The sequence below is a fragment of the Pseudorca crassidens genome, chromosome 2 (genome assembly GCF_039906515.1).
Source record: "Pseudorca crassidens isolate mPseCra1 chromosome 2, mPseCra1.hap1, whole genome shotgun sequence".
NCBI lineage: Eukaryota > Metazoa > Chordata > Mammalia > Artiodactyla > Delphinidae > Pseudorca > Pseudorca crassidens.
In genome coordinates, this window is record NC_090297.1 from 75188862 (window position 1) to 75203637 (window position 14776).

The 14776-nt window shown below is 34.5% G+C and overlaps 1 protein-coding gene across 4 annotated transcripts in view; it reads right to left on the reverse strand.

Moving 5' to 3' along the window:
• COL24A1 (collagen type XXIV alpha 1 chain) overlaps positions 1-14776 on the reverse strand; it is a 431777-nt gene that overhangs the window by 202879 nt on the left and 214122 nt on the right. For all 4 annotated transcript variants that reach the window (XM_067726773.1, XM_067726774.1, XM_067726775.1 and 1 more), the window contains 2 exons: positions 11484-11537; positions 7710-7754 (listed from right to left, as the gene is read on the reverse strand). In XM_067726773.1, the coding sequence (XP_067582874.1) occupies positions 7710-7754; positions 11484-11537 (99 nt within the window). The remainder of the gene's footprint in view (positions 1-7709; positions 7755-11483; positions 11538-14776) is intronic.

Below are 14776 nucleotides of genomic sequence, written 5' to 3' on the forward strand. Positions count from 1 at the left end.
ATGGAGGAAAGACAGTCTCTTCAATAAGTGGTGTTGAGAAAACTGGACAGCTACATGTAAAAGAATGAAATTAGAACACTCCCTAACACCATACACAAAAATAAACTCAAAATGGATTAGAGACTTAAATGAAAGACTGGACACTATAAAACCCTTAGAGGAAAACATAGGAAGAACACTCTTTGACATATACCACAGCAAGATATTTTTTGATCCACCTCCTAGAGTAATGGAAATAAAAACAAAAATAAAAAAGTGGGACCTAATGAAACTTAAAAGCTTTTGCACAACAAAGGAAACCATAAACAAGATGAAAAGACAACCCTCAGAATGGGAGAAAATATTTGCAAATGAATGATTGGACAAAGGATTAATCTCCAAAATATATAAACAGCTCATGGAGCTCAATATGAAAAAAACAAACAACCCAGTCCAAAAATGGGCAGAAGACCTAAATAGACATTTCTCCAAAGAAGACATACAGATGGCTGTGAAGCACATGAAAAGCTTCATGTGAAAAGCACATGAAATTATTAGAGAAATGCAAATGAAAACTACAATGAGGTATCACCTCACACCAGTTAGAATGGACATCATCAGAAAATCTACAAACAACAAATGCTGGAGAGGGTGTGGAGAAAAGGGAACCCTCTTGCACTGTTGGTGGGAATGTAAATTGATACAGCCACTATGGAGAACAGTATGACTGTTCCTTAAAGAACTAAAAATAGAATTACCATATGACCCAGCAATCCCACTACCGGGCATATACCCAGAGAAAACCATAATTCAAAAAGACACATGCACCCCAACGTTCATTGCAGCACTATTTACAACAGCCAGGTCATGGAAGCAACCTAAATGCCCATCGACAGACAAATGGATAAAGAAGATATGGTACATATATACAAGGGAATATTATTCAGCCATAAAAAGGAATGAAATTGGGTCATTTGTAGAGATGTGGATGGATCTAGAGGCTGTCATACAGAGTGAAGTAAGTCAGAAAGAGAAAAACAAATATCGTATAATAATGCATATATGCAGAACCTAGAAAAATGGTACAGATGAACCGGTTTGCAGGGCAGAAATTGAGACACAGATGTAGAGAACAAACGTATGGACACCAAGGGGGGAAAGTGGCGGGGGGTGGTTGTGGTGGTGTGATGAATTGGGAGACTAGTATTGACATGTATACACTGATGTGTATAAAATGGATGACTAATAAGAAAATTAATAAATAAATAAACATTTAAAAAATAATAATAAAAAATAAAGTATATAAGCCTTTATAGGCCTGGCTTTCAATAACTTCTGTGTTTTTAGCTTGTAGCACAGGATCATGTGTATCACTCATTTCCCCATAGATATAAATTTTGCCTTTTAGCTTTTATATTATAATCATGTGAATTAAAAAAAAAAAAGTTTTGTTGCTTTTTCCTTAATAACCACTTACATGTGATTTATTCTTGGTCTACCTCTTATCACATTTGGTTTTGTGATATGAACGCTTTTCCGTAGTCATCATTTTTCACATACTCTTTAATTTTCGTAGCTGTAGAAAAAAGTTCTATAGGACCACATGTAATATAGTATTTGCTATTTTCTTAGTAACTTATTTTGCTTTTTACAAAACGATGTCATAAATGTCAGGAAAATAGTGTATCTTATAGTCCAAAAGACTCAAAAATCCTTTTACCTTTTAAGCACCTCAACTGTTCCTAGAAATCTGCTGACTCCATTTTCTTGGATAAATCTCTTGTGTTTGAGATTTAAAAACTATTGGCATCTCATTTCTAAAGTAATAGTTCACCATGGACCTGGTTTTAGAGAATGGTAGGGTTTTTAGAATTGTTTACTTCACTTCCCTTCAATTTACCTGGAATTATAACATTATATATCTTCTCTGTTCATATCCACTAATATGTCCACACACTTTCTGTATCTTCCCTTTTGATTTCACTGATTGATACTTTTTTTTAACATTCTACACTTTCACAGACTTAATAGTATAGTGAAATTAATTCACTTAATTGACTAAATGATGCTATTAAAACATTTCAAAGATGATAAATGTCAAATACATGATCCTAAAACATAACAATTTAACACAAACATGTTTGTGAGACACTTGTCAAACCACCATGTGGTAACTGGGGCCTCATAATTTTCAGCTTCATACAGTAATAACAGGACGATATGTATTCATTAAAAGACAATTAGAAATCTTCACTTCACTGTTAAGAGGAAGCATGGGGATATGGAGAAGTTAGTCATAACTCCTTTTCAATCCCAGCTCTGCTACTTTACTATCTGACCTCAGACAAGTTTAACTTCTCTGAAACATAAGTTTTCTTTTGTATAAAAAAGGAATATTTCCCAGTGTCTTTTGTAAGGACTAAAAGATACAATATATGCAAAGTATCTGGCAGATCACAGATTTTCAATAAATTGTAGTTATTTTTTAATCATATTCAGGTATACATCCTTCTTGTGATGGAATGCATCGTGGATATACATTTCATATAGCTTTCCATTCTCTGAGGAAAATTACCACACCCTGCCAGGTAGGAGATATACACAGCTTTGCAGTGTGCTACAGGTATGTGCAGCTTGAAAACAGAAGGGAGTAGATGACATTTTTTAAGATAAAGGCACTACAGAGGCCCTACAGAGGGGCAGTTGATAGAATTTTACTTTGTTCTTTCTGTTTGGCTAAATGGTGCCATCAAGCCTGGGACTTTTCCTCAAGGAAATATGAGTCACTTTTTATGATTTAGGTATGTTCACATAAAGCCACCATTCTCTTCTTAATGAAAGAAAGAATGGAACTTGTTAAATGAAATCAACGTATCAAGTTTGATAATAATTTCACAGTAATGCTACGAGAAAGCAGCACAACTAACCACTGTATCAAATGAGATTTTGTGTTGAGCACTTCTAAAATATTTTCTTCCAGATCCCTCAAAAACTTTTAAATCTTTCTAACCATTGATTCACAAAGATGCACTTCAAGTTTCCATTTAAAAACAGGACAAACTGATGATTTCCTGATGCAGAGAAAAGAACCTTAGAACTGGAATTAGAGAATTCACATTTGCTTACTAGCTGTGAATTTGAACATATCACATAACTTCAATAAATCTCAGTTTCCTCACTTACAGAATGGCAGTAAGATTTATCTTACAAGGGTTGCTTCAAGATTAAATGAGATAATAGGTCTTCAAAAAATAGACTTCTTTTAATTTCCCCCTCTGACTCCACCTCTACTTGGTCTTGAATGAATCGGTTATAATCCAGTTTAGAATCAGCCAACAGAAGTTCTCTGATTCTAAAGTTTTATAATGAGAACTGGATTACCTGATTTTGAGGATTATGCATGGCCTTTCCTCTTCCTCTTCCTTTCTGTTCATCAGTCATTTACTATACACTAGCACACCAGGGGGCAGGCAGAATAACAGAGAGGACATGGTAGATCACTTATGAAATCTGCTAAATGGATAAATTAAGGAGTAAATGAGGTGAAATCAAATAGTTGGATTATATTTTAAGAGATATAAAGAGAGTCTGGTCAGAGTATAGGAGAATCATGAGGAGCTCTTCAAGTGGGCAGAAAAATGGCATCTGAATTTAATGTAATCAAGGTCACTTAATGAAAAAAAAATCCAAATTTTAGCTTTAAAATAACAGACTAGAAAAGGATCCTGGGAGTGACTGCTGATCATTTTGCAAAGACACCCCAGTTTCCTTCTATTGAAAAAAGCCTGCATAGTTTTGAGTATCATCGAAAATAAAGAAAACATAAAGTTATCCCACTCATGAAGAAGGCTGTGGATCCACTGCCCCTAAAATATTTATTCTAGCTCTGTTTGTTCCAACTCCAGAAAGACAGCCAGAGAAAAGAAGCCAAATTGGCAGATGAGAGGAAGACTAGAAAACATTACAATTCTTAGAAAAGAGTCATAGATTCTTAGAATTGGAATTATCCTTAAACATCATAAATACCAATTCCTTACGCTTCCAGAATTCTCCTGATAATCATAAATAGTAATCAAAGGTCTATTATATGCTGGGGACTGACTAGAATCATTCCCTTTTATTGCAGCCTTTGTCCAAACTGTCACCTTAAACAGATCTCAAATACATCCACTTATCTCCACTGCCATCATCTGGCCCGTCATTTTTCTCCCTCGTTTAGTCTACTGCAATAGCATCCTAACTGGTTACCCTCTTCTACTTCTGCTGCTCACAACCATGTTCAAAGTTCCCAATCCACTGCTACAGAGTGATCTTAAAACACAAATTAAATCATGTCATTGGCTTACTTAGAATACTTCAATGATTCTCCATCTACTTTAGGACCAAGTCCAAAATAATAAACATGGTCCTGAATAATTTGGCTCCTGCCTCCTTCACTAATACCACCTAATACTGCTTTTCCCTTGGTTCACCAAGGTCTATCCACACTGGCTTTCTTTCAGTTCCTCAAAACAGTTAAATGCTTTCCCATTTAGAACCATCACATATAAGAATAACCACCACCACCGCCACTACAGCTAACATTTATCAAGTTTTCACTATGTGACCAGCTCTGTGCTAAGTGTTTTAAGTGCATTATCATGTTTAATCCTCATAAGAAACTCTATGAGGTAGTTATTATTTTCATACTTTTACTGTTGAGAAAACAAATATTTAGAGAAATTAAGTGACTTGTCTAAAGCAAGGCAAGGGACACAGGTGGGAAGTATGTTATAGTGCATATTCCAGGAGCAGTTTTTCCCCCCCCACTCTTCCCAAGCTAACTCATACCATTCTTTACGGTCACAGCTCATACGGCATTTCAAAACAGTCTTCTCTCATCTCCTGATCTAAATTTGGCAACTTTGTCACAGTCTCTTAAAATTTTCATCTAGAGAATGTATTACAGTTTATAATTATATATTTTATGTGATTATTTATTTAATGTCTGTCAAACCTCTGATAGACTACAAAGTTCATGAAGGCAGAGATCAAATGTTCAATGAATGTGCCTGAATATAAATATAAATATCTGCTGAACAAATGATTGCAGAAAGTCATCCAAATCTAAGGGTGAGGTGTTGAATCACTCTATGGAAGAATCTGAGTGTTAGGAATTCTATTAAAATATTCTTGCCTACAAAAAAAGCTGTTCCCTTATAATGTCTGTTCCCTTATAAGGCCTATATACTGATTTTAATTCTGGTCTCTTGACCAATACTGAAAGAGTATATTCTCTTCCCTTTTACAGCTCTTCAAATGCTTTCAGCCTAGAGAATTAAAGACAGAGAGGACTGGCAATTAAGGTGGGATAATTCCAGGTTTATTCATAAAAGAATGCTAGAACGTAGAGGATAATTTCTTTCAAATTAGAGATTTAGGGCACATTTATAGAAATTAATTCTTTGCCTATAGTAAGTAAATGCAAGATGTATATAGACATGAGATGGGACCACTGTGTTTGGCACTCTCTATCACAAATTGGGTTCTAATTTGTATGAATCTAGAAAGGAACAAAACTGGAGGAGGCTATTAAAAGGGAATTAAATGACCATACAAAAAGTTTGGGAAAAATAAAAACTAGCTATGCAATTACAACTAACCTTAGATATCCCCAAATTACAAGACTGACATCATGAAGTGCAATCATATTTTCCCATATCTCTTGAGAGTTTTAACAGAACTCTGGATTAGATGAACTATATTTCTAAGTTTCTGAAATTAACACGATAAAATAGAAGTTGGGAATTATCAAGAGTCAAAAATATTCTTCAGGCATTTTATATATCTTAATTAATTCACTATAACCACTAGAGTTTTTTAAAAGCCTTTATCTCTCATCCTTAATGAGGAAGATGGAACCTCAAAGTTGGAAAAGGTTGGAAAGGTCCTTTTGTTTCATAACTTATCTGATGCCTAAAACCTCTCTATAAAATCTAGGCCAAGTGGCTTTCAGCTAATATTAAAATATCCCCAGCTAATTAACTTGATGGAAGTGGGGGGATCCTTTCACAATCTATCTATCTATCTATCTATCTATATGTGTATCAAATCATCACATACATTTTAAATATCTTAAATTTTATTTGTCAATTATACCTCAATAAAGCTGGAAAAAAAATCCCCAGCATGGTATATAATGCTTTGGATTTTGAGATCTGGATTCTGAGTTTGGAGCTATGGGTTTAAATCTTAGTTCACCTATTGATCAGCTATGTAACTCTGAACAGGTTACTTACTGTGCTTCAGTTTCCTCATTTCAAAAACTGGAATAACAAAATGTGTCTTTTAAAATTGTTTGAGAATTAAACGAAATTCCACAATATAAAATCTCACATAGCATTATGCCTGGCACACAGCGAATGGTCCATAATTGTTAATTTCCCTTCAATAACAGAAATCTGCTACCTGCCAAAATAGTCCATTTCCTCTTTGGACAGCACTGGTGATGGGTTCCTATACTATGTGGAACCAGGTCCAACATTATTAAGCAAATAAAACTTAGAAATTTGATATGTGTTATTTTAAGAAAAGATGTTCTTCATTGTTATTTTAAGTTTGGCTATAAATTTTAGTTTATATATATTTTTAAGCAATTTGTCACTCAGAAATGGCAGAATTTCATTTCTTTAAATTTTAAAAAATTTGAATGACAGAGAAATACAGATTACATTCATACTTGATGAGAAAACTTGAATAACTGAATTGATATAAATACTCCATTGAAATTTCCCTTTTGGTTAAAAAAAGGAAAAAAATATTCATCTTCTAGTGACTCAGGATTAAATGGTATGGCAATGATCTTTTAAGACTAAATGGATCATCTCCCTATTTTTATTAATAATTAGTGACAAAAATTAAGAGTATCAGAAATGTATTGCTGTTTTACTACCAGGCTAGAAAATATATTTAATTATTTAAGCTCACAAAGCAATTTTTAAGAAAATTTATTTTTATTTAAGTTGTAAGATAGGTTATAGAAAATTATATTTGCTCATTTAACCTATTAAATAAATACTGTTATTAAACAGTATGACTTTCTTTGTGACAACCCAGCACGCTCTGTAGATAAAGTCACTTGCCTTTCATTAATTTAATTCACCACTTTATATGTTATGTAAGTTCATTTGTTAGAGAATATTGTAGCTGACTTGTCCCATAGAAAAAAAGAAAATTACCCGTAACATACCTGATTCAAATACAACATGAAGCCTCCTACTTCCTCAATAATGTAAATTTAAACAAGGCAAACTTTCGAGGAAAGAAATTATGTTTCCCAATGACTTACCTCATGGTTTACTCCAATCTTTCAAATACAAAGAAAAGTATCTTCCACCTATTATAATATTTTATGGTTTGATAATCTGTAGCGTTTTAATCATGAAAAACATTACGGTCAAATTTAGTTTGAGATGATCAGAACTAAATGTAAAGACCAAATATTAGATACAAGAATGTTCCTGAGATCACAAATGTAATTTCTATTGGATAAAACTATCAGTATCTGTGTTTTCCCTCATTTCTCTTTTGTAGAGTAGGTTTTATTTGTCACATCACCAATAACTTTAAATTTGTAGTGGATAAGTATTTTGTATTCTGAATTTTATAAGCAAAGATCATGCTAACATGATTCCTAAAAATGCTCACAAGATGATTTAAAAGTTGAAGATAAGAGCATAAAATAAGCTTACTGTTTCACCAATCTTCCCAATGTTTCCTTGGTCTCCTACTTCTCCCTGTTAATAAAGAATATAAAGTTGCAAAAATGATTATTTTTCAAACAAGATTACTCTCAATATTGCTCCTGTTTTCATTTTAATGTAATTATCTAGTTATAACCTAGAAAATCACAAAGAAACTTTCAGTTATTCAAAACTCTTGTTACAGTATTTGTATGGAACGTAGTCTTTCCTGTATTTTCATTCAAATACTATTAACTTGTTTTCTTAAATTACATTCTTCTATTTATGACTTTTAATCACTTTTAAAACACTTTTACAAATAAAATTAAAAAAATGAAATATCTACTGAGGTATACTGTATAAATGGCAGAGTGGTAGGCTGCCACTGTAGAAGATACTAAGAAGAATGAAAATAAAGCCCTTGTGCGCAGGAATACTCTCTTTGTTTCAGTAGATAAGGTATCTCACAATGCTGAGCAGAACAAGTAGAACAGAACACACGCTACAGGTAAGTAGTAAAGGAGTTCCTAGGCACAGGCACCCTGTGTGCGCGTGCAGCTAGAGCTGGCTTCACTGGAGAAGTAATGCATGTTCATAATCTTAACTGCAGTTCTGCCGTCCCTAAAGCTCTGAAAACCCAAAGTTTTTCACAACACATTTAGTGGCAAACTTAACCTAACTTGTGTTTATTTGATAATAATGCTTTTACCTGATCTGAGTGAGGCTACTTATAGTCTTGATATAGATTGATTAATCTGAACATCCTTACGTTTCACCATAGAAATATCAATGTGTCTAATTATGGTTGTGCTGTCCCATAGTCTGCTGGCAGTGTTAAGTAAAATACAATATGTATGTGTATGTGTGTGTGTGTATATATATATATATATATAATATATATATATTACCTTTTTAAAATCCAAATATTAATGGTTTCAAATAATAAATTATGAAACTGTATTTGAGTTGGGCCCTGAAAAATAGGTGATTTTTACACTGGTGATGAGAAAGAGCCATTTTTAGTGGTGAGGAATGGCATGAGCAAAGGCTGAACAAAAGCACAGATTAATGAAAGTAGAAGATTAAGTTCAGGGTACCACATATAGTTAATCTGACAGGAATGTACATTTTATTTATACCAGAGATAGGAAATTAAACCATCAACTGCTGATTAAAAATTATTATATTGCAGTGTGGGGTAGTTAAACTCACTGAACAATACTGCAGCCACTCATGATATGTAGCTACTCAGCATTTGAAATTAACTGGTCTGAACTGAAATGTGATGTAAGAATAATATACACACTATATTTCAAAGACTTTGTATAAAAAATCTCATTAATAATTTTAATATTGATTACATGTTGAAATGATAATATTCTTATATCTTGGGTTACATAAAATATCTTACTGAAGGGCTTCCCTGGTGGCGCAGTGGTTGAGAGTCCGCCTGCCGATGCAGGGGACACGGGTTCATGCCCCGGTCCGGGAAGATCCCATATGCCGCGGAGCGGCTGGGCTCGTGAGCCATGGCCGCTGAGCCTGCGTGTCCGGAGCCTGTGCTCCGCAACAGGAGAGGCCACAACAGTGAGAGGCCCATGTACCACAAAAAAAAAAAAAAATATATATATATATATATATATATATATATAAAATGAAATTAATCTCTCCTATTTCTTTTCACATTTTTTTTTTTTTTTTACTGTGGCTCACATCTGTGATTTGTATTACATACTCTATTGGATGGTGCTGATTTTAAGCACTGAAACCTAATATTCATATAGGTAATCAGTTTGAAATAAACTTTCAAAGACTATAAAAATTTTCTTTTCTATTTCTGTATGCATTTAGATAAATAGTAAAGAATAAAACATTGTAGTAGTAGGTTGGAAATCCTAGTTTTTGACTGATAGTGCATTAGACAGCTTTTGTAAAAAATAATGTGGCAGGATTTTACATATATATACAAATATATACATAATATGTATGTGTATATATACATATATATAATTAATTTTCTTTTATTTTCTCCTCCTTACCCAACGCCCCTCTCAAATTCCAACTAGGGAGATGGACCTTTGTGATACGTAGTCTTAAGGGAGGTCTGTGTTAACAGGCAGAAAGCAAAAGTTGCTTGCAGATTACCCACATTCATGCTTTAATTTTCAAAGAGCCTGAATGTAGGAGATGAGTTGTCTTTGAGGACAAAAAGAGACGGAGAGGAATAATTCCCCAGGCCTAGGGAGAAAATAGAGATCCTAGAGTTCTGTGAAAGGCAGTGACCCTTAACCAACCCCCAAGTGCTCCCCAAGAGTGCAAGGTTCCCCTAAGGGAGTGCCAGGTCCTAGTGAATAGCTATGTAATACACCAAGGAAGAAATTTCAGAGACAAGTATGAGGACTGAACATTAAAGAACTTCCTTCACTTCCTAGGTAACACAGATGCCACCTAGATGTTGGTGTAATTCTAGGGAGAAGGCAGGATGTCAATAATGACTGAGATTGGTCTCTTGCCAGTTTGACTGGATGGTAGCTCACAGGTGGATTTCTTAGAGCTATTTGGCAGTACAGGGATTAAATACGGTAAAGGAGAATTAAGCCTTCTATTTATAAATATCATGCTTCTATTTTCTGGGAGTTTTTCTATGTAACTTGAGAGTCAGGTACACATACTCTCCCAAGATAATTTCAGCAACAGACATGCTGACATAATAAAAAATATTTTAGCTCATATTTCTTTATTAATTAACCTCAAAAAGTGTTGTTTGGTTTTTTCCTTAGTTTCTATATCACAAAAACGAAGAGTTTAAAATAAATAATGAACTCTAGCTTTAGCAATACATCTGTGATGCAATTCAATTTTTCATTGAATTTTAAATCTGTACAAATCACCAATTCTTATAAGTTATTTCCTTTCAGACCTTAATGCTGTACATATAAAACCACTGCCTTACTTTATTTTTTTTTTGTTTTTTGTTTTTGCTTTTTGTTTTGTTTTGTTTTGTTTTGCGGTACGCGGGCCTCTCACTGCTGTGGCCTCTCCCGTTGCGGAGCACAGGCTCCGGAAGCGCAGGCTCAGCGGCCATGGCTCACACGCCCAGCCGCTCCGCGGCATGTGGGATCTTCCTGGACCGGAGCACGAACCCGTGTCCCCTGCATCGGCAGGCGGACTCCCAACCACTGCGCCACCAGGGAAGCCCCACTGCCTTACTTTATATTTGTTTGTGTTACAAAAAAATCATACAGTACTTGAAAACAAAGCAAGAAAGTAGGTAACACATTTTTTCAATGTCATAAAAGTATGAAGAACACCCAATGATTATGCAGGGTATGTGCTTACTTAGACTTACTGTGTATTATTGATTAAAGGACCCAGACTTAGTGAAAATACACACACACACACACACACACATAAATTTTTTATGAGAAGTTATAGTAACTTGTAGATTTCTGTCCAGTGTAATAGACAGCCCTCAGTTATGGTTTATTGTCCTGTATCTAACTACACATCTGAACATTCCTTTACTAAAATGCATATCCAATAACATAGACATAGTTATAGTCATAGATATTTATAGACATATATACAGATATAGATATAAAGACATATAGCACTTCAAATGCTATTCAATATTTGAACAAGTCTTAACATATGACTGGTTCCTTCAATTAATGAGTTGAATAAAATCTTTGACATGTGTTTATTTTATATTGTTATGAAAGTCATAACTTTATCTTTTTGAAAAGTATACTTTGTAACTGGTAATAAAGTCAGTTGCTTTACCTTCAAGCCTTCTGGTCCTGATTCACCTGCATACCCCTTTGGACCTGGTTTTCCCTAGAAGGGAAAGGAAAAAAAAAAAAAGATATGTTTAATCATTCTTATTTTTGAAAGTTTCCTAATTTATGAAATTCAGACTATCTTATGAGATGAAACACTTCAAAATTATTAGATAAATACATTTCATCAAACTCATTAGCCATTCATTCTACCATGTTTGTCTACTTGCCATGCACAGCTCTAGGATAAGATAATTTAAAAAAAATAAGTAAAATACTTAGTATGTTAGGTAGTGGTAAATTTGAAGAACATCAAATTAAGCAGGAAGGGAGATATAAACTGTTGTGGTAGTTTTGTTAAAATTTTTGGTAAGACTGCCAAAAAAGACCTCACTGAGAGGGTGGCAATTGAGTAAAGACTTTTAAAAAGGCACACGTTACATGGATATTTGAAGGAAGAGCATTCCAAGCAGAGGCGAAGAGCATGTGTAAAGGCCCTGAGGCAAGAATGTGCCTGTGTGTTGGAGAAACGATGAAGAGTCAATGCAGCTGGAGACAGTAAGAGAGGAGATGAGTAAGAAGGTGAGGGATAAGAAGGGAATGGGGATATGAAGCCAGGTCATGAAAGGCCTGGCAGGTTACAGTAAGGGCTTTGGTTTTAACTCTCAGTGGCTTTAACTCTTAGCAGGCTTTGAGAAGAGAAGCACCAGGATCTATGTTTTAACAGGATCACTCTGATGTAAGAGCAGAAGCAGGGAGTCCAAAGAGGAGTCTACTGCAATAATCCAAGTGAGAGATGACAGTGGCATTATCAGGGTGGGAACAGAAGCAGCTGTGAGAAGTGGTAAGATTCTGTATATAGTTTGAAAGCAGAGCTTCCAGGAATTGCTGATGGGTCATGTGTGGAATGTGAAAGAAAGAGAAGAGTCAAGAATGAACTCAAGAATGAGTTCATTCAGCTTTAACCTGACTAAAGGGCCAAATGATATGAGGTAGACTGTGAGAGAACAGGTTTGAAGGGTAAATTGAAAGCTTAGCTTTGGACATTTCAGTTTGATAATCTTGTTAGACATCTAAGTGGAGAGATCTTGTGGTAGTTAATACAAGAGCAGAGCTTAGGGGTAGAATGTTCTGAACTGAACATATAGTTTTGGAAATCACCAGCATTTTCATGGCATTTAAAGCCATAGAATGGACCAGCTCATCTAGGCAGTGAGTGTAGATACCAAAGAGCAGTCCGCAAACCAAGCCCCGGGGTACTCTAAAATTTAGAATTTGAAGAAATGAGGAAAACATGCAAATCTGCTGCCAGAGAACTAGGAGGAAGATAATACAAGTGAAGAAAGTCTTTCCAGGAGGAGAGTGATCTTGTCGAATCTGAGGGATATAAATATTGAGTAATATGAAGACTGAGAAATGATCACTGAATTCAGCAACATGGAGGTCATTAATGACCTTCATAAGATCAACTGTTTCAGAGTGGTGGAGACAAGAATGGTTTCAGCAGATGAGGTGAGGAGAAAAATTATGTAAATCCAATACTTTTGAGAAGTTTTCTGGAAAAGGGAAGGAGAGAAAAGTAAAACCTGGAAGGAAAACTGGAGTCAATACAAATTTTGTTTTTGTTTTTAAGCCAGAAGAAATAATAGTATGTTTATATGCCGATAGGATTGATCCATTAAAGAGAACAAAATTAAGATGTAGGAGAGAGTGGGGAAAATTGCTGGATCAATGTTCTTCAGTAGGCAAGAAGATGTAGTATGTAGTGAATGAGTGGAAGTTTTGACCTTACCTAGAAAAATGGCCTGTTCATCCACTAACAAGAGAGAAGGCACAGTAAATGGCATAGATACAGGGAGGTGGGATTGAAGTGATGGTAGAAACTTGTGAAAGTTCTCTTCTGATTACTTCAATCTTCTCAGGGAACTAAGATGTGAGGTAAAGGGCTAATAGAAGTAAATGGAGTTGAGGAGAAGGATAAAATAATGATTTAAAAATGTGAAAGTAAATGGCTATAGAAATAGAATTCAGAATGTTATCAAAGGGATAATTACAATGTTTTAAGCATGATGAGTAGGGATATGTGGTGATGAGAGAGAAAGGAGTAATGGAATGGCTTTAGAATCAATGAATTGAAATTTCTCTTGGGACTGTTGGATTGGGTTATAAGAAAGAATGTACCAGAAAGAAAGGGGATGATGGTTGGGGAATGAGAAGTTTAAAATTGAAAATGAAGAGGTTGCTCTTACTGGTAATGACAAGGTCAAAGATTTCACCATAGCAGTAAGTAGCTGAAGAGAGTAGAGGACAAAATCCCTGAAGGAGAGAAAGTCAATATCCTGGAGTAATCTACAGTAGGTGGTTTCTAATATCAAACAACTGATGTCTGATTACGCAAGATTTGATTAAGGAGATCACTATACCTCAACCAATGTGTTCTAGGAGTAGAAAAAGTGTGTGGGGAGATTGCTAAAAAGAATACTAATTTATAATATCTACTAGGCATTATATATTTGGATTTTATTACTCCTATTCATTAACAAGTACTCACATATTTTTCTTTCTTAAAATAAAATAAAGCAAAACAAAACAACCCTCTGGCTCTCATTCTGTTTTGACTACTTACAAAAACTTTAGCAACTTAAAATTATATTTAGGACTTCCACCCAAAAAAGTTGTTCTAATTTTGGTGTCTGCCTTGCTTGAAATTGTCTAGTGGTTCCCTACCAAGCACAAAATAGAACAAAGGATAAAAAAATTATCCTATTATTGTTAAATATCAATTGCTCTCTAATCAATTTGCAGATATAAAAGAAGAAATGTAGTTAAGAGTCTAAATCATTACAGGACTTTGATATTTACAAAATAATTAATAATACATTTTATTCACACTGTCTGGAAAAAGCCTTAGCAGGAATATTTCTTTCATCTTTAATAATGTAATACTCAGGCACTGCAGTATATTAAGAAATAGTTATACATCATTATCTACATTATGGAAAGATTCTCACTGGTATCAGGTATTGGCACATTTATAATCTCTTTGAAATCAAGCGATTCAGAGCATCAGTATTGGAGCCATCGCTTTTGGTCCTGTTTAAGTTCTGTCATATTATGGTTATCTTGAGCATGTTATGCTTAAGCATATAATATTAAAGCCTTATTTTTTTTAATCTAAAAATGCAGTCAATTTCTTGCAGGGTTGGTTTCAGATTAGGGATGATTCCTGTGACAAACTTAGAGCAACACTAAGCCTAAATTAATATTCAACCAATAGTAGCAACAATTAATAACAAA